The 25,612-nt window shown below is 48.6% G+C and overlaps 9 protein-coding genes across 9 annotated transcripts; 6 read left to right on the top strand and 3 right to left on the bottom strand.

The window, feature by feature from the left end:
• The first annotated feature begins 625 nt into the window (after positions 1–625).
• BKA55DRAFT_558133 (uncharacterized protein) lies at positions 626–1,508 on the top strand. The gene has a single exon (XM_046191853.1). The coding sequence runs from the start codon at positions 1,006–1,008 to the stop codon at positions 1,237–1,239; it is 234 nt and encodes a 77-aa protein (XP_046053927.1). The 5' UTR covers positions 626–1,005; the 3' UTR covers positions 1,240–1,508.
• Positions 1,509–2,716: 1,208 nt separating this feature from the next.
• Positions 2,717–5,988, bottom strand: BKA55DRAFT_535136 (glycoside hydrolase superfamily; the record flags this gene model as incomplete). Its single annotated transcript, XM_046189670.1, has 4 exons — positions 2,717–4,098; positions 4,148–5,428; positions 5,482–5,600; positions 5,762–5,988. The coding sequence occupies 4 exons, from the start codon at positions 5,986–5,988 to the stop codon at positions 2,717–2,719; spliced, it is 3,009 nt and encodes a 1,002-aa protein (XP_046053928.1).
• A 262-nt stretch (positions 5,989–6,250) lies between these two features.
• On the top strand, positions 6,251–8,131 carry BKA55DRAFT_660710 (uncharacterized protein; the record flags this gene model as incomplete). Its single annotated transcript, XM_046197559.1, has 3 exons — positions 6,251–7,078; positions 7,131–7,801; positions 7,849–8,131. Exons 1-3 carry the CDS (start codon positions 6,698–6,700, stop codon positions 8,129–8,131), a joined length of 1,335 nt encoding a protein of 444 aa, XP_046053929.1. The 5' UTR covers positions 6,251–6,697.
• A 665-nt stretch (positions 8,132–8,796) lies between these two features.
• Positions 8,797–10,770, top strand: BKA55DRAFT_240101 (uncharacterized protein). The gene is made up of 4 exons (XM_046185302.1): positions 8,797–9,057; positions 9,129–10,071; positions 10,121–10,506; positions 10,561–10,770. The coding sequence occupies exons 1-4, from the start codon at positions 8,915–8,917 to the stop codon at positions 10,676–10,678; spliced, it is 1,590 nt and encodes a 529-aa protein (XP_046053930.1). The 5' UTR covers positions 8,797–8,914; the 3' UTR covers positions 10,679–10,770.
• A 590-nt stretch (positions 10,771–11,360) lies between these two features.
• Positions 11,361–13,209, bottom strand: BKA55DRAFT_636004 (uncharacterized protein; the record flags this gene model as incomplete). The annotated part of the gene is made up of 3 exons (XM_046197020.1): positions 12,557–13,209; positions 11,933–12,511; positions 11,361–11,882 (listed from the first exon to the last, which is right to left on the bottom strand). Exons 1-3 carry the CDS (start codon positions 12,734–12,736, stop codon positions 11,361–11,363), a joined length of 1,281 nt encoding a protein of 426 aa, XP_046053931.1. The 5' UTR covers positions 12,737–13,209.
• Positions 13,210–14,643: 1,434 nt separating this feature from the next.
• BKA55DRAFT_502516 (uncharacterized protein) lies at positions 14,644–16,390 on the top strand (the record flags this gene model as incomplete). The annotated part of the gene is made up of 3 exons (XM_046186929.1): positions 14,644–15,239; positions 15,287–15,859; positions 15,910–16,390. The coding sequence occupies 3 exons, from the start codon at positions 14,644–14,646 to the stop codon at positions 16,388–16,390; spliced, it is 1,650 nt and encodes a 549-aa protein (XP_046053932.1).
• A 593-nt stretch (positions 16,391–16,983) lies between these two features.
• BKA55DRAFT_503208 (uncharacterized protein) lies at positions 16,984–19,684 on the top strand (the record flags this gene model as incomplete). Its single annotated transcript, XM_046186985.1, has 4 exons — positions 16,984–17,064; positions 17,112–17,545; positions 17,595–19,005; positions 19,055–19,684. The coding sequence occupies 4 exons, from the start codon at positions 16,984–16,986 to the stop codon at positions 19,682–19,684; spliced, it is 2,556 nt and encodes an 851-aa protein (XP_046053933.1).
• A 151-nt stretch (positions 19,685–19,835) lies between these two features.
• Positions 19,836–20,438, bottom strand: BKA55DRAFT_685676 (ESCRT-II complex subunit-domain-containing protein; the record flags this gene model as incomplete). Its single annotated transcript, XM_046198828.1, has 2 exons — positions 19,836–19,948; positions 20,003–20,438. The coding sequence occupies 2 exons, from the start codon at positions 20,436–20,438 to the stop codon at positions 19,836–19,838; spliced, it is 549 nt and encodes a 182-aa protein (XP_046053934.1).
• Positions 20,439–21,757: 1,319 nt separating this feature from the next.
• BKA55DRAFT_590564 (uncharacterized protein) lies at positions 21,758–25,180 on the top strand (the record flags this gene model as incomplete). Its single annotated transcript, XM_046195111.1, has 4 exons — positions 21,758–21,822; positions 21,875–22,025; positions 22,076–24,048; positions 24,100–25,180. The coding sequence occupies 4 exons, from the start codon at positions 21,758–21,760 to the stop codon at positions 25,178–25,180; spliced, it is 3,270 nt and encodes a 1,089-aa protein (XP_046053935.1).
• Positions 25,181–25,612: the final 432 nt, after the last annotated feature.

Genomic DNA, 25,612 nt, shown 5'->3' on the forward strand with positions numbered 1-25,612 from the left:
GGACAATCAAACAATACATGGCGAAGGACATATTATTTTTAACGGACTTTCTTATTGACTCAGCATATGCGGAACTGTGTTGAAGTGTTTTGACAAACAAAGATATTTTTCCTTATCTCATTCAAAGTACATTATGGCTCACCTCCGTGCTGTCCTGCGTGATGACATTTGCTGATGAGTGGCGTGGGGAGCAGTCAGGATTGTTTGTTTAACCGAGAAGTTTCAAACGATCGCAAGATTGGGTATCTACAAATGATATAATACTATGAGTCTTCAAGAGCTCTGACCAAAGCTGGCATAGGCTCATGCTTCGTCATAGGGAGGAGACTGTGACTGGGATCGAACTTACGAAGTCTAGAAATGAAAGGGACCTTTACTCGGATTGAGAGTAAACCTACAGACGAGAGCTCCGAAGATACGGATGATCTCAAGGACGAATTTGAGGATACTGAGCCGAGCCTCACTGGGCTCATTCAAGGGAAATTGCACGATATGAAGACCCCAGCGACGTTGCCGCCTAGGATGACGAAGAATGTTTATCGCCGGTTCGACTGGAGTATTCTGACGGTATACTATATCGGTGGACGTCCCCAGATGAGCACTCAGAGACTCCATTCAGCACGATGGCACCGAGAAATTTGCCAAGTATGCTAATGCCCTGATATTGGTTAAACTCCAATGCCTGGACAAGAGGGATCATGTCCAGGCGCTGTACAACCAGAGCATCGTGAAGCGTTCGAGATTTCGGAGGTGCAAAATCCAGTACTAGTCGGAGGCCAAGTCATAGAAGGGAAATGGGAACTTACAAGAAGACCCTAGCATATCAAAAGATGGTAAACCTTGACTTGGCGAATGGCGTCCGACAAGTACTAGGTAGACAAGCTTGATCTAATCGTTTGATTTACTACCATATTCACAGGAAACTGCTGACACTCGAGAACAATAGTAACTTTTCCGGAGAGCTTGGCAATCTCTTCTGCCTAATGGTCGCTAGGGCATCAGGCCATGACATTTGAGTACACGGAAATTCGGGGCGCTCTTATTGTAGATTGTGACCAAGTCAAAGCTAGGCTAACATCCCCTTTGACGCCTATTTACCAAAAAGAGGGCTTAGAGGTGGAGAAAGAATGCATTGAGCGTATACCAGCGCCTGCAAGCATGGAACCCAGAAGACTTGCATTGTCGAGCAGCGAGCGTTGTATCCATACGGCACGAAAAGTACAAACTACACTGGGTTAATGGTTGAGCTGATAGACCACCTCAAGATCGGACATTATGAGATTGATGGTGTCTAGTATTCCAGGGGAATGGTAGCCACTGGGCATTTTCAAAATTGGGGACAAGATGCAGCTGGTTTATGAGCAGTACCGTCAGTCATGTGTGCTGAGGTTCTACCGAGCTAGCCTCGAAATTGCACACGGTATAGTTGCAGGTATCATTGTTATGGCCAACGGTATTGAAGTATAGGAGATAAAATTTGGTGCGAAGGTAGTGATATTTGCCGCCCCTTGGCTTGGCTATGGCCTTGAGAAATTCTAGGGAGGCGGAGACTTCCAATAATATACGAAAATGTTTGCAGTTGAAGAACTACTGGGAATAGTGAATGTTGGACATATGTGCTCATTGGAGATGTTTAGGTTTGAGATCAAACACTGGAAAAACGGTTTGCTTATTTTTCTCTTCCCTTAGCTTGTGTGGGTGACCAACTACGGTGATATTTCAAGATTCACTCTTTGAATACTTCTGGGACATGAATTTTGAGCAGATAACCGAATATCTTCTACCTCAAAGGCATCCCCCCAGGGGTAAGATAATCTGAGACCTTGGTCCTAAGTCATAAAAGATTTAGGTAATCTAGGATAAATTTAAGCAACTCTAGTATAGACTTTAAGACAAACTTGAGACTCCTTTCAATTCGTTATTCTTAGCCCCCTGACTAAAGCCCTGAGTCTTTCTACTCACCGAGGTCCCCATCCCCCATCTGATCCCACCGATAGAGAATTAACCATCATTTTTTTACCAAGAGGCTATCCATGTCGGGGTCGAATGCCAGACTGTTTCAGTCTCTCACTGGTGGCTATATAATCTTTGATAGGGCGATTCGCCCAAGAAGTGTCTACTTTGCGTTCTGTATCAGACTGAACCATAGGCGGAGGCCTGCCAGTTCAACTGATCTCGGGCTATTTTTAATAATATAATACAAGAATGGATTTTCTTTGAGCCTCTGTTGTTCATTTCTGTGATATCAGGAAGAATGGTTAGGGAAAGGGGTAAGACAAGAGGATGAGAGAAACTAGCCAGGAGCCTTATGATAATGGCTTTGTCCTTAACACAGTTGTGCTACGCTGACAACCACATGTTCAAAGTATAGATTTTCTCTCTTTGGCGCAGGGCTAACTTCAGGTGCAGCTTTTCGACCGGGACGGAGTGCTATACTATGATACTGGCGAGTTTTCTGCCAAGACCAAGAGGTCTTCCTTCAAAGACTCGATGCAAGGACTAGAAGATAACATGGGAGAATAACATCGGGAAGTAGAATAATGAGGCCTAAACCAAGATGTAGCAAACTTTGTAATGCATATTATTCAAGGCAGTATATACTCCATTCGCTGATCATACGTAGTTATTTTCTCGGTAGATTCGGGATAATCCAACTACAGGAATCCCTTATTTATATTATATTTGAGAACTTTTATTGTCAGTACCTGTTGCAGCTTTAGAAATGAGGAATACCTACGTTCTCTGGGGAGTTTGTGATTTCCTCGAACTCTTGGAGTGTCTCAAAGCCCATCGTTGTGAGAGACTCAGTGCCATCATCCACAACCTGGTTCATTAGCGACATTAAAAGGCTGGGGGATGGTTGACTTACCCAGCCAAGGACCACTTTTGTAGCTTTGTGACTCCTGGCTTGGCGAACACCCATGAGCGTCAGACCCTGCAAAGCGAGCGTTGCCTGTGGTCCAGGAGGTACAACTGGAGCTATAATGCCACTGATGTCCTCAGATCGTGACACCAATGAAGGAATATGCGTTTCCAATGGACTGCGCTGCTTGCAAACAATGATTGTACCCAACAAGGTACCTGTCGCGTCCTTGGCTCGGACAATCCCACTCAACTTTGATTCCGACAGCGCATGACGGTAAAGCTCTAAAACCTCGGGATTTGCGTTAGTACGGACGTGGCTGAGAACACCATCCGCATTATCCAAATCATGAATAAGGTCAAAGCTGATACCAGCTCTCTGAATGCTCTGAGGCAAACCTTCTGGGGCAGACCAGCTTGCCACATCCTGTAAAATCATATTTGATACGCGTCGTGGAAACTGGACATCCCAACCACTGTTCGCAAACCACTCTTTGATTGTGTTGACCTCAACATCATTGGGAATACCCAGGAAAACTCCAGGAAACGCTGATCCTATCTGGACTTGCTTAATTCCTCGTCGCTGTATGAGACTTCTGAGCGCCCGTCGATGAAGTGACCTTCCGATCGATACATCCCGTTTGGTGGGCTCGACAAAGATACCACCCAGAATACCAACACCGTGAACAAAGTAAGTAGCAGCAAAGCCGTATAAAGCGTTGGTACTGCTATTTCTAACAACAAAATGTGACTCAGCAATATTGGAATTGTTGAGCTGAAAGGAAGCAGCAGTTGTTGTGCGTAGAAACTGCAGGTCTGGTGCGCTTGCTCGGTGAACAGCTCGAAGTAGGTCGTTCAAAGCAGAGGCGTCACGTTTCGCACTATATTCTTCTACCAGCCAGTGTTGTCTGGACTTGAGAACCTTCTTGCTCTTGCGTAGTGTGCCGGGAAGCGTACCAAGAGGTGCAATTTCTCCAACAAGTGTCCTGGCAAGAGCGTGGAGGGCGTTCTCGGTAAAGTCGAAGGTGCAGAGGTATGTGCCAATAGACTTATCCATTGCAAAATCATACGGAGAGCTGACTGCCACTACAATCAGTTGCTTCTTTTGACCTCTAGTTCGAAGCATAGAGCACATCATATCAACGTGTTTAGTGAAACCTGCTTGATAAAGATTTCGGTTGGCATCAGCAGTGACAATAATGATACAAGAGGCTCTGTTGATCAGGTTTTCGTGAACTAAATCTGGTCAGAATAAATTTCATCTGTCAAGGGGCAAGAGCATTACCTGGACGAACTCCATTAGCCGTATAGCTTGTGTGAAGCAACTTTTCGTTGCGAGCTCGAGCAAGAGATTTGCCAAATTCTCGGAAGACACCCTCTCCACTCAAAATTGCGCTTCGATCGCGACCATTATGCGCCCACATCTCGTGTTGGCCTTCTGCTTGACTCTGGCTGTCTTTAGCTGCGAGCAACTTCTTGGTGAGTGAAGATGCGGGCAGCGGCTTGACTAGGGGGGTCAATAAGAGGAGCTCCTCTCCAGGATGCATTGAGGCTGTGAGTGGGATAAGCTTCTCCTTATCTCGAATGATTGTGATGGAATCATCGTAGGCTTGGAGTGACAGAGCAAGATGAGATGGATGGAGTTGAGAAAGCAAAGAAATGCCTGGAGGGTTCAACGCCTTCTCCCACGAGGTACAGGTCGATTTAAGGTTAAGTACCCTTCTCAGAGATGTGAAAATTCGCTCCTTAGTCACGATGCCGTTCTCATAACCGAGCTTCAGACCTTTGATAGCTTCAAGTTGGACATCGTAGGCACGGCATAGGAGGACAAGGTCACAGCCTGCTTCGACAGCCATGATGACACCATTCTGGACACCAAGTTCATGACTAAGAGCCTCCATCTCCAAGCACTCTGAGATTGCGACGCCGTTAAATCCAAGTTCATCGCGTAGGAGCTCATCCACGACTTGATCTGAAAGACAAGCGTGGCTCACATTCATGGATGGATTGGATATGCCGCAGCCTCCAATGAACATAGCATCTAATTTCCCCGAAGCAACGGCATTTCGAAATGGAACCAGAGCGCTGATGCTGAGCTCCTCTAGTGTCTGAGTGATGATAGGCACATCTAGGTTAGAGCCTAGAAAGTTCAGATTTCCGTAAGATGGGAAATGTTTTCCGCAGGAAGCGATTCCAGCATCTCGAATTCCTCTTAGAGCAGCCAAGCCATATTGTGATACTTCTTGGGGGTCGTCTCCGGTAGCACGCACTCCCAAAGGCTGGTAGCGAGCATTATTCAATACATCAAGGACGGGTCCTAGCATGAGGTTGACACCACATGCTGAGATCTCAGTAGCAGTAGCCTTTGTCACTTCATATGCTAGGTCGGCTCGACCAGTGGCTGCAACGCCCATGGCACTGGGAAATTGGCATACATAGTCTTCATCAAAAAGACTGTTAACTCCTCCATTCTCTTGATCGAGGGCGATGAGAAGAGGTTGTAAATGACCAGCATTCTTAGCAATGGTCTGTAATTCCTGGACCAGCTCTGCTGTCTGCTGAGCAGCTTGATAACGTTAGAGTAATGAAGCAAGACATGTGCCTGGAAGTAGAGCTCACATTTTAGGTTCTTGGCTGTAAGTATAATGGAACCAAGGTGATGATCCTCAATGAGGCTCCTGATCTGGGGGGTAACTTCAGTGCCATCCCAGCCCATAATCAGGATCTGCCCAATGGCACTACAGAACAACCAGTTAGCATCATGATGTCAAGTGAATGAATGAAGTAAAATTCTCCGAGATTCGGAGCCGAAGAGTGGAGAGACGGCCCTTGACAGTTCCGCGCCGTCCGGAGACGCGACTCGACGGGACTGAGGGGAGGTGAATGAGTGGGTACGTACCGGTCGAGATTTTGCCATGCTGGATCCAGGTCGCTATTGTCTGTATGGGCCATGATGGTTGGGCGGCGTCGATGCCTCGTCACATGGTACTTTGATCTCTTCTGCTGTGGTTCTGGCTCACCCCTTGAAGGCCCCGCGTGCTTGAGGTAACGATGAGATGCATTGACACTGCGGTAGCCTTCTCGCGAGGATGAGCTAGACGCTGACCCAGGAGGAGGAGGGGCCATTGGAGTGGAGGTGGAATGTTGCCGAGCGCCTAAACCTCGGCTGATGTGATTGGTGTATATTGATTGGTCAGTTGAAGAAAGAACCAGCTGTTGGGCGATAGGAAAGTGGGGTCGTCCTGTTTGTTGGCCGTTTCTTGTTGCAGGCGATTTGATGGGTTACGCCCCATGAGTTAACGTTACATGGAACAATAGCAACAAGTGGTCGGGCGACAAAGAGGCCCGTTTCACGTTGTGTCGAGACGTGAGAGATTGAACCAGGTAAGGATGAACATTACTTCTGAGGCAAAAATGGACGGATGGCATGGTCTTTGTATTCCACTGCACCCTGGTCTCTGACTGTCAATATGCACAGCAACATGGCAAAAGGGAACCATACCATGTTCAGACCAAAAATCTCCACACAGTCTCACTATCACGGCTTCAACGATGGCACCGTCCGCTTGGAACCAGATGCATGGTTACTGAATCGTAATGACGATATCACTTTTTCCATGCTATCTGGAAAAAACGTGGCCGTTGTTGGCGGCTTGATAGGGCTTTAGACGTCCGAGTATGGAATCTCTGGAAAATACTAGTATACCCCGACTCGCCTTCCATTTTATGTGATTCATTGTCCTTAGGGACTTTCAACTCAAGATAGAGAGTATCAAAACAACTCAGTTTGAGATATCTAATTCTTCATCACAGACTCCTCCAACCCTTCTTCAGTATGCCTATCGCCGTATCGCCGACCTTGCCTAAGAATGGCCTCACCAAGTTTACCAACTGTCGACTGCTGAAAGGCAACGACTTGGTCTGGGAGGACCTTTGGGTCAGCTCAATTACTGGCAAGATCATTGATAGCCAGGCATCCTTCTATGGCGGCCGCAACATGCCTGACAATACCCTTGATCTTGGTGGGCGCATCATTGCACCAGGTCTGATCGAGTGCCAGCTCAACGGTGCCTTTGGCTTCAATTTCTCAACCTTGCTGGATGATATGTCCGAATATGGCAAAAGCATCCAAAAGATCAATCGCCTACTGGTCATGACAGGGGTCACATCATACATCCCAACCATCACCAGCCAACGGCCTGAATTATACCAAAAGGTAAGCTTTTCCCTTGGGTGGGGCAATCGTACATGAAGCTAACGCCTGCCAGGCGCTCCCGTATCTTGGCCCGTCTGGGGAACTGCGGATCCCGGCTCACGGCGCCGAGTCACTGGGTGCTCATTGCGAGGGTCCGTTCTTGAGTCCCACCAAGAATGGAGTTCACAATGTCGATGTCCTCACACAAGCTCAATCGATTGAGGACATTGAACAATGTTACGGTCGTGAGAATATAACCCCTCGCTCCGATGGCTCACCGATGCCGATCAAGATGATTACAGCAGCGCCGGAACGTGGACAGATGATGAACCTGATCCCGGAGATCACATCAAGAGGAATCATCTATTCCGTTGGCCACACTGAGGCAACATACGAAGAGACATCTCAAGCTGTCAGTAAGGGTGCTACAATGATTACACACCTCTTCAATGCCATGCGCCCATTGCATCACAGAAACCCAGGTGTCTTTGGAGTTTTGGGCAAAGCCGAGAGCCTACCACGGCCTTACTTTGGCATCATCTCGGATGGCATTCATTTGCATCCTACGACTATCAAGATTGCCTACAGCGCTCATCCTGATGGCTTTATCCTGGTCACGGATGCTATGCATCTTGTTGGTCTCCCGGATGGAGCCTATCCGTGGACAAACGGAGAATACACATGTAACATTGTCAAGCAAGGTTCTAAACTCCTCCTTGAGAACTCTGACACGATTGCTGGAAGGTACGTACTGATCTGCTCTGTAAGAACTTGTATCTAATTCTCATCAGCTCAATCACTCTCCTCGAGTGCGTTAATAATTTCAGACAGTGGACTGGTGCTAGTATTCCTCAGGCCCTTGGAGCGGTCACATCAACACCCGCAGCCATGCTTGGCTTACAGGGAGTCAAGGGTTCACTGGAATCGGGGGCTGACGCAGATCTGGTGATTTTGTCAGACGGATACGAAAGCCAGGGCGAAGTCAGGGGAACGAATGAAGTCCTCGTGCTGGACGAAGTGTGGAAGTTTGGTGAGAGGGTGTCTGACTCCGCCAAGGAGAGCAAGTTGATGTGAAAGTTTGGTTGGCTTGGCGTTGGTGTTGGTTCCCGTCCTCATGATAAGAATAGGTACGCGTGCATGAAACAGAAACTAGAATTAAAAGAGCATTGTTATTAGAAAGGCAAAGACCTAGGGAGCATTGGCTGGAAGCATTAGGCATGAAGCAAGTATTGATAAATAAAAGGTTACTTCATATGTTGCAAACGTTGTGCTTCGTTTTAATGGACTTTGATAAAAGGATGGAAACCTCCTGGAAGATGCCGAAATGGCAAACAACGCTAAGAACAGCTCTTAAAGCTTCCTCTTATTATAGCGCTCTCTTTTAGCAGAGAAAAATGCCCGCGGGGTCTCGAGTCTTCACATGAAGCTCTGTCTCGGCCAATTGTTGAAGCGAATACCAATCAACTTTCAGAACTCATCGCTGGGAATAGGAAAGGGTCAGCCCAGTGGGTCTCTCCACAAACCTACAGTAGCCGGAGCCCGTAGAGTTAGCTGGAGGTCGGCAGCCCAGACCCTCCACACTCTCTCCGCCTCCGCCTCCGCCTCTCCTCATACTACCTGACTATCTCTACCTCACTCTACTCGATCTTTTACCTGTCTTATCTACTCTTTCAGCTCTGTTTGCTCGTCGCTCCAAACACTCGGCGCTCTACCGGGGAAACAACCCGCCATCACCGGTGTCGCCAGCTGTTTCTCATCCCTTTGCATCGTTGCACATACTTGCGCGATCACGTTGTGTCGCTGTCTCCGCCGCCGCGCCAATGAGACGTTGACGGCTCTTCTCAACTGAACAATGCCATGTCAACCTACAACTCAATGTCGGGGCTGCCAACTGGCGCCTCTTCCAGCGAAGCGATGGCGATGAACTTCGGATCTGCTCACTCTCAGAGTATGAATATGGACGTGTTCGATCAGGATATGACATTTGATGAATCACTTCTGTAGGTACTGCAGCGCACTTGCAACGCGCGCGCAACTTTGGCTTGGGAGCCAGTCGAGTTAACATCTACAGTGATGGGGCTGCACTGCAGACTCTGCCTTTTGGCACCTCGTACGACTTGGATGCCTTTTCCTCGACCTTTGAAGATCCCTTCTCATACTCGACTCGACAACAATTCGATCCTCCGCCGAATCAGGATGCCTTGCACGAGGAATCATCTCCCCAGGAGCCCGATAATAAGCTTCTCGGGTTCTCCGCTCCCGTTTCCAATGCTACCATTGTCAACGAGAACAACCAATTTGTGGAAGCCGGTATGACGGCTGAATTGTATGGCATGTTCTTCGTTGCCGAGGATGTCTTCGGAGGAGAATCAACTGGACGCCCGATGGAGTTGACGTGTTATCGGCGCAACCTCTGGCAGTGTTCGGGGCAGATCACTCTCCCTCGAGGAATCAGGAATATTGTGAATGAACAAGGGCAACACATCCAAATATTTGAGTTAGTAGCGACTATTGCAGCCATCGAATCCATCGAAGGAAAGGCTACAGAAATAATATCGATTCCCTGGAAGAACGCCAATCCCCAGGGAGGCGACGACTCGAAAGGCGTTTCAGCGCCGCCTACTATCACACTGGATATAACGACAGGTCAAGAGATCGACGCACACCGTGTTTCTCTGCCCATATCTTGGAAGCGGCTTCAGTTCAAGCATGCTACTGCTAACAACGGCAGAAGAAAGGGCTTGCAACAGCACTACGTGGTCCAGATTACCCTGCTGGGCAAGACACAGGCAGGTGAACTCATAAAAATATCGGAGATCAAATCCGGCCCAGTCATTGTTCGTGGCCGGAGTCCTAGAAACTTCGATAGCAGGAAGGACGTTCCTCTTACAGGCGACAAGAGATTTGAGAGGAGAAGCACATCGACGTCAAATGTGGATCACCCAACGCTTAAACTTGAACGGGAGAATTCGACGAACTTCACCCAAAGATATCCTCCTGCTGGAAATCTCCAGGTAAGACCAAATCTCATGTACATAAAGGACAGGACTGACAGATAAGCAGCCAAACGACTGGGCAACACCTGGGCCAATGACCCATCCACTACCCAGTCCTCAACCCGTTGCAAGTCCACATCCGGCAAAACGAGTCGCCTTATCGCCAACAATGACTAGACCCCCGATACCAGCTTGGTCCAGCGATCCAAACAACTCCGCTAAAGTAGCAAATTCCCACAATAACAAAAATTCAATCCCACGTCAGAATGCTTCTCTGCCGATCAACCTATCGCTATCAGAAGACGAGAGAAGTCCGAACCGCTCCAGTGCCGAGCTGCACAGTCCCAATTCTGGCAAAGGATACACCACCGCAGGGGCGAATAGGGAAAACAGTCCTGCAGATGAGGGGGCTGATCCCTTGTACGAATACTTTCCACTGACTGTGGATGATTGGTACGTTACCACTCTATTGGATCTCTCCACTTTCACGTTACTAACCTCCACCAGGATGCCGCCTGTCGATGCTGTTTATCGGCCTCACGTGGTCCATCACACTATCATGCCACCCGAGATGAAAGCACAACAGCTCAAGAGCAAGGCCAAGCGGTACTTCGCCTCTGACTGAAATGCAACAGGTGGTTGAAACTGATGAGTTACGAATTGTTGGAAAAGTCGATTTCCTGTATATTATATATATCTAAGCTTTTGTACGGGCATTCTGGTAAGGAGGAGTCTGTTTGGGATTATAGCACATTGTGAGCAAGTACATACACATTAGTGGACGGTAACTCATCATTGAGGGCATAAGATGGTTTGCATCGATACCCGAGAATTTTATTGCGACAATTGGTTATTGCAAAGTTCCGTATTACAAAACACAGCATATGTTGTTGGCGCATGCTCATGTTGCTCAACAGTGAATCTATACACAGGCTGGATGTTCAAGTTTCAGGGGGAAATGGATTGTATTGAACACCTGGGTATCTTTTGGTCGTCCTAAATAACGAACAATTTCCAAGAATCGGCCTTCTTATCTCCAAAACGCCTCCACGTCAAACGACGATACACGCAACACCCATAAACTCCAAACACACAGCCTATCCAAACCACCAATGGTATTTATGCTCTATGTCTAACCGTAATAAAACGCCTCAATCGAATATGGGGCTAAAGATGCTATTGTTGTAGTCGTACTGATACAGTCTGATAATTTTGTTCCTGAACCAACCCTGTAGCGACTGAACAAGACCTTCCTGGTCTCAATTTCTTTTCTACTCCTCATATCCCAACATCTCCACATATCACGTTTAGTGCGCTCCAATAGTATTCATTCTATTCTGGAGTTCGGGGTTGGGTGTCAACCTGCGGTTTAGATCTGGCTCAGGAATGCGCGAGGCCATACGGTCGGGAATTAGGTCTGGGGACGGAGATCGCATTGTCTTAATGTTTGCGGTCATCGGTTGAAGCAAGTTCGCGACAGGAGCGTCCGGAGACATGGCGACGGCGCTATCGATCATCTCAACCTTCGTCTTAGGAACGTCGGTCTGGACTTCGAGGTTGGGTGTAAGTCTGCGGTTCAGGTTCGGTTCCGGAATACGCGATGCCATTCGGTCGGGGAACAAATCAGGCGAAGGGGTTCTCATTGAGTAGTCACCCGCAGGTGTCGCGCGCAAGAGGTGGGAAGCAATTGGCTCCGGAGCGATAATCGCAGGGCTCTGAGCTCTCTGAATCTTGGTTTCAGGGATAGCAACATTGCCAGTTCGTACTTTGGAGGGAAGAATCTGCTCGAATCCCTGCTCGCGAGCAACTTTCTCGATGCTCTTGAAGTACTATCGCTCATGTTAGCGCAGTCTGATTTTTGGGAGGGAGCTTTGCTTACCTTGACTGTCTTGACCTGAAGCTCCAATGTGGCGTCCTCATCGACGACAATCATGGGATGAGGGTGGAGTTGGAGGCATGATAGCGACCACATGTGGTTGACGCCTTGTTCGACACATTTTTGCAATGCAAGCGCCTTGCGAGCTCCCAGGATAATTACAACCACCTCTCTTGCTTCAAGGACAGTTTGGACGCCCACTGTCAAAGCCATCCGCGGCACTCGGCTCACATCGTTGTCAAAGAAGCGCGAGTTGGAGAGGATGGTATCGTAGGCTAATGTCTTGACTCGGGTGCGACTGGCAAGGCTAGATCCGGGCTCGTTGAAAGCGATGTGCCCGTCTTCACCGATGCCGGCCAAGAAGAGATCAATACCACCAGCTGCCTTGATAGCATCCTCGTATGCATCGCATTCAGCTTCCGGGCTGGCAGCGTTGCCATTGAGTATGTGAACGTTGGAAGGATGAATGTTGACATGAGAGAAGAAGTGTTTCCACATGAAGGAGTGGTAGGAGTTTGGGTCATCTCGAGGAAGACCGACGTACTCGTCCATGTTGAAGGTGACTACATTCTCAAAAGAGACCTGCTATCGTTAGATGCTGCTCTAATATGAGGTGATAGAACATACTTCGCCAGCCTTGTACTTGCGCACTAGCATATCATAGACTCCGATAGGGCTAGAGCCTGTAGGTAGGCCTAGGATAAAGGGATGTTCGGGTGTAGGTTGGAAGGCATTGATGCGCTCCACGACGTAATTGGCGACATACTTGCATGCCTCAGCCTCGTCGTCACGGATGATGAGCCGCATATTGTGGTTATGTTATTGGTAGTGGGTGATATTATAAGTGTTGGGTTTAGTAATGAAGTTATCAAGTAATGGATTTTTGGTAGGAGTTCTTGAGTGTGTCAAGATTTGAAGAAATGTTATTACACTCTCGAGGAGTCAGTTGCTTATGAAGAGAACTTATCAAAGGCGTGCAAGTCACTACCAAGAAAGAGGCACTTGCCATCCATGGGGACCCGTTGCATCATGAAAGAAGCCACTAGATAGGACACCACTTTCCTTTCCGCTTTCTCATTGCCATCCATGATGTAGCGTGGGGAGAGCGACTTCGCTCAGTGGGCAATGTAAGGTAGGATAGCAAGTCACGATAGGTGCAGTGATTCATGATGGAGGGAATGAAACGTTTACTATCCAGTTTGAGACTGTTTGAGAAGCCGCACTGTATTGCTCATGATAGGTGGTGTTGTCAAGGTTGCTTCTGTTTCCATTGGCCAAAGTCAAGTTTCCTTGTTTTTACGGGTCAAAGACGGATATAGTCAGTGATATACAGTAGCCAGCATTAGCTCCGATGTAAGGTAGCGTTGGAAGGATGTTATCAGATACATGGTGAGTCTCGGAATCCCGATTTCTCTTTACGGGAGGTGGAAGCATGACAAAGTTCTTTTGTTCGTGTTGGTTATAGGTAGTCACATCGTATTGGATACTTCTGAAACTTTGCCCTTACCTAAAGTCTCCGCCTCAGCAGTGAAACCGAGGTCACCACCCTCAAGATGATCAAGAATCGAAGCTGTGTAAGCGCACTAGTTGATGACAGGATTGGTTCCAGGTTATTGTTCATGTTCATGGCAAGGTCACTTCAATGCAGGGGTCCAGGGTAGTGGTAGATGCGCCGAAGAAGGGCAGATTGTTTCAAATTACGTTCCTTGGCGATTTCTGTGTAACAAGGACAAGTTTGAAGTAACATGTAAAATCAGATGAACCCTCTGATTTTATGGAGATTGTTGAGACGGCCACAAATAAGCCCCTTCTCCAATAACGCGTCAGTAGCGGTACACTAACAATTAAAACGTGACGGGCCCCATGCCACTCACTAATAAAAATCATCCACTTTCTCACGGGGCACTCACACGCAACGTTACGTTACAACTAACTCCTCCCCATCTGGCTACGATCCTCGACCCCGTCTGACCCAACAAACTTCAAGGCCACAGAGAGGTCAAAGGCCACAATGACAATTACAGTTACAGGCGCTTCTGCTCACTAATTTGCTGGCTCGCAGCGCCTGCTCTTCCATGCTCTGGTGGCGGTTGTCGCGTGTCGCCTGTGAGAGAGCATGTGCGTGAGCGGGTGCTTTCGCTGTGCGACGTTGAATCTGATCTCATGGACGAATTGGAGGCGATATGATACATTACTACTACCAATTACCACTTACCTCCTCTATCGCTCTCCCTCTACTTTCCATGACACAGCGTGAACTGCGCTGTACTGAATGAATTCGATCAGACCGACTCCCCTTGCAACGTCGACTTTTTTTCTGCTTTTTCTCTGCGGGACTCTGCTGTCGTCTGCTCCGCACTATCCGTCCCTTCTCATGCTTTGACCCCGTCAACTCCTGGCATGTCCCATCAAAGGTGGCCCATTTCCATCTTCGTGTTGTTTCCTTCAGATCTCGCCTCGCCTGAGCTACCTACCCAGGAACCTGTGCCTGTCCATCAGACACTCTCCACCTGCTAGTAGCAGTAGTAGTTGGTCCATCCATCGGGGCGTAAGATTCTCACCCTCACCCCATCTCATCTATTCCTTCGAAGACGGTTGCTTCAGCCTCTTCTTTTCGCATTCTCTTGGACTATTTACATTCTGTCGTGTCCATGACTCAAACCTTCTTCCTTCTCCCCTTTCGTTTCTATTTTCCATAATCACTCGTTACCATAATGTCTGCGACTTTTCAAAAGACACTCTTGGCTGCCATCATCAAGAGCCTCCTTCGGGGGAAATCACTGGTTCAGTCGCTCTTGGCTTACTGGGGCAGCTCTCTGGGACTTGAAACAAACACAAAGACGCGAGTCGCTAATACGCCACGCAAATCTACCCAAGACTTTCTCAAAGAGGCAGAGGCTCTATTCCTCGACCCCGTCAGTCAAGATGGTCTTCAAGAACTATCTCACAACCTACGAAAACAACTCCTAGAGCGACTAGAAACTGATATGGAATGTATGCTACCGTCATACAGTCATCAGCTGCCAAGAGGTACAGAGGTCGGCCGCTTTGTAGCATTGGATGTTGGTGGTTCAACCCTCAGAGTAGCATTGGTGGAACTATGTGGTCGCGTGTCCAATATCGGGGAGGAGAGCAGGATTGTGAGCATGAGGAACTTCCACATCACACCCGAGATCAAAACTCTAGAAGGCATATTGTTCTTCGACTGGATGGCCGAGAGAATACTAGAGACTCTTTCAGCAGAGCTAGAGCAGCAAGATAGATCTGATGGACCTTTGCCTATGTCGATGGCCTGGAGTTTTCCTATTGAGTATGCTTATTCCACACTTCCTTTCGTCCAGAGCTAATATTCGTTAGACAAACATCACTAGCAGGTGGCAAGTTGCAAGGGATGGGCAAGGGCTTCGCTGCGTGCAACGGATTGTTAGGTCAAGATCTTGGAGAGATCGTACGAACAGCCTGTCTGAACCGCGGTCTCAACGTAGAACTTCGAGCTATTGTCAACGACTCTAGTGCATGCTTACTATCAGAGTCGTATAACCACCCCACAACAAGGTTTGGCCTCATCCTTGGCACTGGTGTCAACCTTGCTGCCTATCTTCCTGTATCCGCCATCGGACGTGTCAAATTTGGCGAGCGTCCTCCCCAATGGTTCGAGAAAGCGACACATGTCATCATCAACAGTGAGATCAGTATGATGGGACGCGATATCTTGCCCTTGACAAGATGGGACCGGCAATTGTTGGCGAATCACTCCCGACCTGAGTTTCAGCCTCTAGAGCACATGGTCAGCGGCATGTATCTGGGCGAGATTTGCAGATTGGCACTTCTTGAGGCGATTGAGTCGACTGGAGTTTTTGGAGGTGTCGTTCCTGTTTCTCTGGAGAAACCTTACTCGTTCTCGACCGAGACACTTTCTATCATTGAGAGGTGAGTTTCAGCCTCAAGACTGCCTGAACTGAAGAGGCTAACAACCGCAGGGATACAAGCTCTGATGTTGAAGAGGCGCGCAAGCAGTTCTCTTCTCGCCACCCATCGAGCCATACTCCCACAGCTGCTGATCTATCATTCCTCAAGCAACTCGCCGGTTTGATCTCCAGGCGCTCAAGTGCGCTTGTTGCTGCTGGCGTACATGCTTTCTGGAACTTGCGCATCGACAGCCAGAACAAGTTCGTGTCCACATTATCACCCGAATCATCTGAGCGAGACAGCGCTGAAGCAGACCGTGACCTGGCTGAGACGACAGTTGCCTACAACGGCGGCGTTATTGAGAGCTACCCTGGCTATCTTGACAGTTGTCAGACATATTTAAATGACTTGGTAGCGGCTGACAAGATGGAAAAGTCTGGAAACAGAACAATCAGGCTTGTGTCAGCAAAGGAGAGCTCCTTGATGGGAGCAGCAGTGGCCTTGGCCTCCTTGGAGGAGGTCGTAGAGGGGCCATTGGGTGTGGTTGGTTAAAGGAAAAGAAGGGATATACGCCCTACTAATGACACGTTAAAGCATTGCATCGGTGTTGGGCGCATTGAATTTTTTGGAGATGAAAATATTTACGGATGATTTTGTTATTGAGGATATACTCGGATGAAGAAATGGGAACGGAGATGTGGATATACTATATTAATACAGCCCTTAGACACTTGTGTCCTTGGGAACTGCTCATGATAACCTTTGGCCCCGAATATGTGATTCTCCAGTCTTGAATAATAGTCCTGTCAAAAGATCTGCCATTATAGTAATTGAATTTCTTTTGCCTGGCCGCCTTACCAGCTGAAGGCCAGTGCACCACCATACCGTCATTTAGATTTAGGTGGATTTGACGGTCACGTGCACGCGTCAAACTCTCGCGTTGAGTGGTTGGCGCGTCTGCAGCTTGATAATAGCTTCTAGGCACCCCACGGTATCTTCTACAACAACCTAATGTCTGTCCGCAGCTGTTGATCTCTTGAGCTTAGATTTTTTTTAAATTTTTTTTTTGACTTGATGTCATAACCACGGAGTTGTTCGCTTATTTTGTTCTCTCTCATCCTATCCTTTTGCCCTAACCACGCGACATGGCCACCACCAACACATTTGCTGAATGCGCCATCGCGTTCGTCACCAGCAATTTACTGGCTCCCAGACTGGTCGGAGAGGTATGCTGAAGCTGCCAAACTCAATTCACAATACTGATAACTCCTAGCTTTCAACCATATTAGAAGAAAATGGTGCAGAAATCTGTGAACCTCGACGCGACGGCTCGCTACCGATCGAGAAGGTCACCCACATCATCTCCAACACGATCGATTTCCCCCAGTTCACCGAGGCACAGGCTGCTATGATTCCTGTGGTGACGACTCAATGGATCACCCTCTCAATAGCTCGCAGAAAACAGGCTCCAATCAGACCTTTTTCGCCTGATCCGAGAATGATCTTTTCCGAGGTAGTGGTGACTTGTGCGGATCTGCCAGAGACCGATAAGGAGAGTATTGCTGGTGCTACAATAGCTTTGGGTGGACAAGAAACAAAAGATGCGTCTAAAGTAACCACACATATCTGCGCCCTATCGACGGATCATCCTAAGGTCCAAGTTGCTCTACAAAAGGGGTGGAAAGGCAAAGTTGTGTTGCCACACTGGTAAGTCCAGCGCAAAAGGCTTATCATGTTGGCCGTTAACAATCTCCAGGTTTGATGATTGTTTCAAACTTGGAAAACGTATCGACGAAGGCCCCTATCTACTACCCGATCCCGAAATTCTGAAGAAGACTTCCGCAGACGATCTCAAAATTCCGCCCAACGAAAACCTCTCAGGTGCGACATCACCGACGCCGAATTATCTCCCTTTACCCTTGCCGTCTGATGGGGAGGTCGTACGCCCACCGGTCACTGTCTTCCAGGACCGTAGTGTATTGCTATCCTCGGATTTGACTATAACCGATCGACTGTCAAAGGTGGTCAAGGAAATCATCGTCAAAGGTGGCGGAAAGCTCGTGGATAAGGTCGAGGACTGCGACATGCTCATCTGCCAATACCGCGACGGTCCGCAATATGTCCAAGCGGCGCAGTCGTGCAAAGACGTTGGAAATCTGGCCTGGCTTTACTGGCTTATCGTTCATAACGAGTGGACATCGCCCCTCCGTCGATTGTTACACTATCCGGTCCCCAAGAATGGCATAGAAGGGTTCAAGGGTTTAAAAATTACAGTGTCAAATTACGGTGGTGAAGCACGAATTTATCTTGAGAATCTCATCAAGGCTTCTGGAGCCGAGTTCACTAGAACGATGAGGGCTGAAAACACGCATTTAATCACTGCTAGAGACTCTAGCGAGAAATGCAAGGCTGCTCCTGAATGGGGGATCGCCGTTATCAACCATCTCTGGATTGAGGAAAGCTATGCCAAGTGCGAGATTAGGCCCATCAACATTAAGAAGTATAATCATTTCCCTCCGCGCACTAACCTTGGCGAGATAATCGGGCAAACGTTCTTTGATGAACCAAAGTTGCGGGAGAAGTACTATCCCGGGGGTGAAGACAAGCTATCGCCACGAGCGAAGAGGAAGCGAGCAATCCTTGAAGCTGCAGAGGAGAATGCATATCCACGAGGGCCAGCAGAGGGTGTTGTTGTTGGTCAGGTTGGCAACGAGGACGTTGAGATGGAAGACTCTAATGGAGGAGAGAGCGAGAAGTCTGCAAAGAAGACGAGGACCATCGGAGCTGCAACACCAATTCGTCCGCGTCGCGCTGGGAAAGAGAACGAGACGCCGTCGGTGGCTTCCACAGGCAGTCGTAGCGCCAAAGCGAAAGCTCAAGAACGTCTGCATGGCTTGAGCGACGACATCGCGCTATACGAAAAGGAGAAGAAGAGACATGCCAAGGGAGGCAATGCTATCTGGGGTGGAAAGCGAGCTGCCGACCAGGCCGAAAAGACTAACATCAAAACGAAACAAGATGAAAAGCCCGAAGCTGAGGATGACGACGCGTCAGCCAAGCGACCGACCAAGAAGACCAAATCATCACTTCCAGACATTCAGATGCGTGTCGTCTTGACTGGATTCACTCGCTGGGTTGGAGACAAGAACAAGGAAGATCAAGATCGAGTAAGTAAGCGTGAGCTATTTGTTTGAATCTATTCTAACCAAATGACAGAGAAAACTCCGGGACATGGGGATACAGATCGTTCAAGAGGGTCAACCGTGCGATTATTTGGCAGCCCCTAGTGTTGTCCGCACTGTCAAATTCCTATGTGCCCTTGCACGCGGTCCGACAGTGATCTCGTCGACTTTCATTGACCAGTCTTTAGACAAGGGTACCCTTCTCAATGTTGAGGATTTCATCCTCAAAGACAATGCGGCCGAGAAAAGGCACAACATGGTCCTTGAAACATCAGTTGCTCGTGCCAAGGCAAATAGAGGCAAACTGCTTGTTGGTGTCCCCATCTATTGCACGGAAAAGATCCGCAATGGTGCGGACAGCTACAAAGCGATCGCTGAGGCGAACGGGGCGATCTTCAAGATCTACCGGGCTCGAAGCGGGACGACAATTCGACCAACAACGGCAGAGGAGGAGGGTAACGCGCCACCCGAGCCGGTCTACCTATTAAGCAGCGGACGTCCCGACGAGAGGCCGCTTTGGGAGAAATTCCGTGGTATGGCGTACAATGGCAACATGGAGCCTCGTATTGTTGCACCTGACTGGTTGCTCGATGTCGCAATGGCTCAACAGGTGCGGTTTGATGACAAGTTTTTGGCGGAGAATTTTTACGGAAGTTCGCAGTAGCCATTTCTCTGACTGCTGTTGCTTGATAGCGTTCGGGATGGTTTAACATCACTGCCGATGTTGGAGTCCGCAGTCGGTTTATATTGGTGCGCGTACTGTGATGAAAAGTCACATGTGCCTTATGTAGAGACGAGCATGTATGGCCCAGTGCTTAGAAAAATTTGACGCCTAATGAGTCGTCCTGGCCGAATATTTGGGCTTTGTTTCGCTTGACGAGGACGTTGAGAGCTTTTAGAAGGACATCAGTGTCCATGCCATGAATATCTGTAAGGATTAGCGACTGGATCTTCGACATATTGGCTTGCCTAACCGACTAACCATTTCCTTTTGTACCCTCTCCCTCGACAAGTTCATACACTGTAAGAACACTCCCCTTCTGTCCTGTCTCTTCGACGTAATTCTCTACAAGCTCTGCCCACTCCTCGGGCTTTCGCCAGTATAGAAATACAACATCCCCTGTTGTTTTGCCTCCAACATACTCTACACGCCCATCTGTGTGCATATAAGAAACCACATCACGGATGTCATCGAATTGTAGTCGTCGATCGAGTTTTCGATTTACAAAGAGATCTGAATCTGCTGCTTCGGAGAGCGATAGGCGGAAGATACGGTTATGTCGCGCGTAGGCGAGAATAAGATCGGACCATTTGTTACGCTGGGCATGGAGTGTAGTGAGATTTGTTTGGCGTGTGAAGAAGGCGGGGAAATGGTACTCGCGGGGGAATGTAAAGGAGGATTCGGTGGTAGTCGCCATTGTCTAGATTGGTGATGTTTGTGTGGTGTTGAAGATTGGAGGGGCTGAGACGATGACGTGGGAGGGGCTGTACAGCTAAGGTACCCGTCAGGCTAAACACGTGTGACGGGTTGATCGGCCAAAGCCGTTTACGGGAATGCAACGCATTTCTAGGCCTCGGTATCCCATTGTGAATTAACCCATGCTATTGAACCATCTGATGAAGATCCAAAACAATATATTTCAGTCCTTCGCTTGGAAATAGCGTACCAAAACAGAGTTTGAATTCGTGTTTGTAAATCAGATCATCTCCATTCGTACGACACCAAACTTCGCCTCTCTTCGCCTCAGGGATTCCTCTCCGAGACTCCACCTAACGGACTTGTCCTCCATAGTCACTGCGTATTCTTATTGACTATTCCGTGGAGAATGCTTGACAATTGAATCTCCGCGACATTGAGCTGTGGTGTTATCTTTGTGGGGGATTGTAGGTATCGCCCAGTTAGAGTCGTTGTGTTGCAAAGCAGAGGAGGTTGATATTGAGGCTTATCTATGCCGGCATTGATAAGGAGGCTCACTCCGAGGAGAAAGGGTATTACAGGGAATATGGGAACTAGTAAATATTCCCGATCGATACAACACACAAAAATAGCTCGAGGAATTTACTTATCCAACTCTGAGGATTTTGATTGAGCGAGTCTAGAACAATGGCATTCCCTGTTCGGGACATCTTCTCAGGAGAAGGCCAAGAGGAGCTGTGATGATTCTACTCCGAACTAGGCGATATTCGAGACGGCTTCATCCTTCACCGAGACTCAGATCAGTCAACAACCCACAAAAGACTTCACCGTACGGTGAAACTATGACTTGGAGCATAATATTTCGCCAGAAACCGGATGCGATTATGAGAATCACCTCAAGACCTCATATCATGCTCTGTCGTGGTGTGTTCCGACGTACGACCCCTTGGTGAGAATATTGCTTCTCCGCGGAGCCCAAAACGCCTCTACCGTGCGGGCGCAATATCTGATTGGTCCCTCTGCCACGGCGCGCAGTCTCCTTATCAGAGATCAGCCCTGCCGAGAGCTGCAAATGCGCTCACGTTGTATGGACGAACGGCGGAAATGCTTAGCACGAGCTGTACTATCCCGGAGATGTACGTTCTAGATAGGGAGATGGGAAAAACATCAGAGGGATCCATAGTTTGTGGTCTTGAGGTACAGAGACCCTCTTTTTGGCCCAGGCTTTGAGAATCACTTATAACCATGAGAAGCCATGATATCCTTTCTATCTTTTGGGTTTCTTTCCCAAGTGTACTTGTTTAATATTAACTTATCAAAATGACTGCAACGACACAAAAACGTGTGGTGGTCGTTGGCCTGGGCATGGTGGGCATTGCTTTCATGTAAGTCAATTTACATTATTTACTTTCGTACCATGATCTGACAATAATACAGAGAAAAGCTGCTCAAATATGATGCCAAATCAAAAGAATACGCCATCACAGTGGTTGGAGAAGAACCATATCTCGCCTACAACCGAGTAGGACTCACAACATTCTTCGAGCACCGAAAAGTCGAAGAACTATACATGAACCCGGCAGAATGGGTGCGTTTAATATGAAACAAAACGACATTCCAAGCACTAACAACCTGCAGTACACAGAAGCTGGAAGCTCATTAAACTGCCACATCAACACAAAAGCTACACACATCAACACCGAGGATAAATTCATCGAATGCGCAAACGGCGAGAGTTACCCCTACGACATCCTCGTCCTCGCCACCGGTTCAGACGCTATTCTTCCCCGTATGCTCAAGGGCTGGGACGCAAATGGTGTTTTCGTCTACCGCACAATCGAAGATTTGAACAAACTTATCAAGTTCTCCAGCGATAAGCAGGGTACCAATGGAGCTGTCGTTGGTGGCGGTCTACTCGGTCTCGAGGCCGCAAAGGCTATGCTTGATCTTGAGACCTTCAACAGAGTCGATGTCATTGAGAAGGCTCCCTGGGTTCTTACAAGACAGGTCGACGAGACTGGTGGCAAGATGGTAGCGGATCAGGTCTCGCAGCTTGGTGTGAATCTCAACCTCGGCAAGGGCGTGTCGAGCATGAAGACTGACGAGAACAATAACCTCACTGGAGTTATCTTCGATGATGGCTCAGAGATCAGCTGCTCAACGCTGTGCTTTGCTGTTGGTGTTAAGCCAAGAGATGACCTCGCTAGAAGCGCCAATCTCGAAGTTGGTCAGCGTGGTGGTATCGTCGTCAACGATGACTTGAGAACGAGTATGCCTGATATCTACGCCATTGGAGAATGCGCCAGCTGGCGCGGCATGGCTTACGGTCTTATCGCTCCCGGTGTAGCCATGGCCGAAGTCGTCGCTTTCAACCTCACACAAGCCAAGCTCCACAGCCCCCAGACCTTCAAGACTCCCGACATGAGCACAAAACTCAAGCTCCTCGGAGTCAACGTCGCTAGTTTCGGTGATTGCTTCGCTGATCGCGATGGTCCCGTGACCCTTCCTCCCAAGTACGCCAGGACACTAGTCAATGGCGACGCTAAAGAGCCCAAAGCTGTACAAGCTCTTACATACAAAGATCCTTTCTCGAACGTGTACAAGAAGTACATCTTTACCAGAGATGGAAAGTATCTTCTCGGTGGTATGATGATTGGCGATGTCTGTGACTACGTCAAGCTTCTACCAATGGTCAAGTCGCAAAAGGAGCTTGAGATTTCTCCCAGCGAGCTTATTCTCGGTGCCAAGAAGGAGGGTGGCGAGGATGGCGATGATCTTGACGATGATGCTCAGGTGTGCTCGTGCCACAACGTCACAAAGGGCGACATTGTCAAAGTTGTCAAGGATGGCACTTGCAAGGATGTTGCCAGTATCAAGAAGTGCACAAAGGCCGGCACCGGGTGCGGAGGTTGTGTTCCTCTCATCACCACCATTTTCAACAAGACCATGGCATCTATGGGCCAAGAGGTCACCAACTACGTCTGTTCACACTTCAACCACTCTCGCGCTGACCTGTTCAACATCATCATGGTCAAGCGCCTTAAGAACATGGCTGAAGTGATGCGCGAGGCTGGAAACGACAAGGAAGCTCTTGGTTGTGAGCAGTGCAAGCCTGTGGTAGCAAGCATCATGGCTTCACTGTGGAACAGACACGTTATGGACAAGACCACGCACGGTCTTCAGGAGACCAATGATCGCTTCCTGGGTAACATCCAGCGAGACGGTACCTACTCTGTTGTCCCTCGTGTATCCGGTGGTGAGATTACTCCTGACAAGCTTGTTGTTATTGGTGAGGTTGCTCAGAAGTACAATCTCTACACCAAGATCACTGGTGGTCAGCGTATCGACTTGTTTGGTGCTCAGAAGCAGGATCTTCTTGACATCTGGGGCCAGCTTGTTGCTGGTGGTATGGAGTCTGGCCACGCTTATGCCAAGTCGCTGCGAACTGTCAAGAGTTGCGTCGGTTCTACATGGTGCCGATTTGGTCTTAGTGACAGTGTTGGTATGGCTGTTCGTCTGGAGGAGCGATACAAGAGTATTCGAGCTCCTCACAAGATCAAGGGTGGTGTGAGTGGTTGTGTGCGAGAGTGTGCTGAAGCTCAAGGCAAAGAGTATGTTTCGCCCCTATCTTTCAATTTTTCAGTTCACTGACCTGTATCAAGTTTCGGTTTGATTGCCACTGAGAAGGGCTGGAACATCTTCGTTGGCGGTAATGGTGGCGCGAACCCTCGCCATGCCGAGCTCCTGGCCAAGGATGTGCCCCCGGCTGATGTTGTGACAATTCTTGACCGATACCTCATGTTCTACATGCGCACAGCCGACAAGCTTCAGCGAACAGCTCGCTGGATCGAGAACCTCCCTGGTGGTATCAAGTACCTCCAAGAGGTCATTCTCGAGGACAAGCTCGGCATCAATGCCTCACTTGAGGCTCAAATGGAAGAGCTTGTTGACAGCTTTTTTGACGAGTGGGCAGAGGCTATCAAGACTCCTGCCATCGCTGCCAAGTTCAAGCAGTTCGCCAACACAAACGACACAACCCGCAACATGGAGCTTGAAGATGACCGTGGTCAGAAGCGACCAGCTTTCTGGCCTGCGGACGCCGCAGCTACAGATAACTTCTCAGGCCTCAAGGACAAGTGGTCCATGACTTCTTGGGAGCCCATTATTGAGTCTTCATACTTCGATGGTGCTGATGAGTTGCCGAACGGTATCTCCGCCACTGTCAAGCGCGGTGATACTCAGCTCGCCATCTGGCGCATCAAGGGCGTCTACTACGCCACACAGCAGATGTGTCCTCACAAGCGTGCATTTATCCTCTCTGACGGTCTCATCGGCCAAGAGCCCAACAAGGCTGTGACGAATGGCGATAAAGATGGCGCTTCACCCTGGGTCTCATGCCCTCACCACAAGCGCAACTTTGACCTCGGCAACGGTGCCTGCAAGACAGACGAGTCCCTCTCCATCGCCACATTCCCTACCGAAGCTCGAGCCGACGGTATGTTGTACCTCAAGCTTCCCCCTGTGGAGGAGCTTGATGCCGCTTTGGGCACAAAGAAGTGGATGGTTAAGAAGGGCGAGGCTGGTGAAGCACCCCTTGCTAAGCTTGACAGCAAGATCAAGTTTGTTGGATTGAGAGGAAAGAAGCCATATGTCAAGCCGACTGGCGGTGCGAAGATGACCACTAAGCCACTTGACCTTATGATGGCTACGAATGGGTGTGGCGGTGGTGCGCCGGAATGGTAGAGAAAAGAAACATAAAGGATAGACAAGTTTAAGATATCATGGCTCGGCGTTGGGGATATATATTGGAATGCAACCGTTGGTTTATTATGAGATATGTTGTGTAGAGTATATATATAAATACCTCTTTTTTATGTCAAGTCCAATATTAAGTATGCGGTCTTCTCATTAGTCTAATGATGAATTTGATGGACATGAACATGGTGGAAGAAGTCTGTATGAGGAAGAACCAGATGATAGACTTATCAAAGAGCCTCCTAAGCTTATGCTAAAATTACCTAAGTCTTTTCATCGCTTAGGATCTATATCGCTTTTCTTTCCTTCCTAGCCCCTAGACGGGCCTAAGAGGGCGGTGTCTGAAGAAGATCGGCGTGTGGGATGATGAAGGGAACATGGCTATTGGATATATAGTGGTTTCTATTATACTAGATTTCT

The sequence above is a fragment of the Fusarium redolens genome (genome assembly GCF_020744475.1).
Source record: "Fusarium redolens strain MPI-CAGE-AT-0023 chromosome Unknown BKA55scaffold_3, whole genome shotgun sequence".
NCBI lineage: Eukaryota > Fungi > Ascomycota > Sordariomycetes > Hypocreales > Nectriaceae > Fusarium > Fusarium redolens.

Coding starts and splice junctions, on each gene's coding strand:
- BKA55DRAFT_558133 (XM_046191853.1), top strand. CDS start 1,006: ATGACATTTGAGTACACGGAAATTCGGGGCGCTCTTATTGTAGATTGT.
- BKA55DRAFT_240101 (XM_046185302.1), top strand. CDS start 8,915: ATGTCAACCTACAACTCAATGTCGGGGCTGCCAACTGGCGCCTCTTCC. Junction 9,058..9,128: donor ACATTTGATGAATCACTTCT/GTAGGTACTGCA, acceptor TAACATCTACAG/TGATGGGGCTGCACTGCAGA. Junction 10,507..10,560: donor CCACTGACTGTGGATGATTG/GTACGTTACCAC, acceptor AACCTCCACCAG/GATGCCGCCTGTCGATGCTG.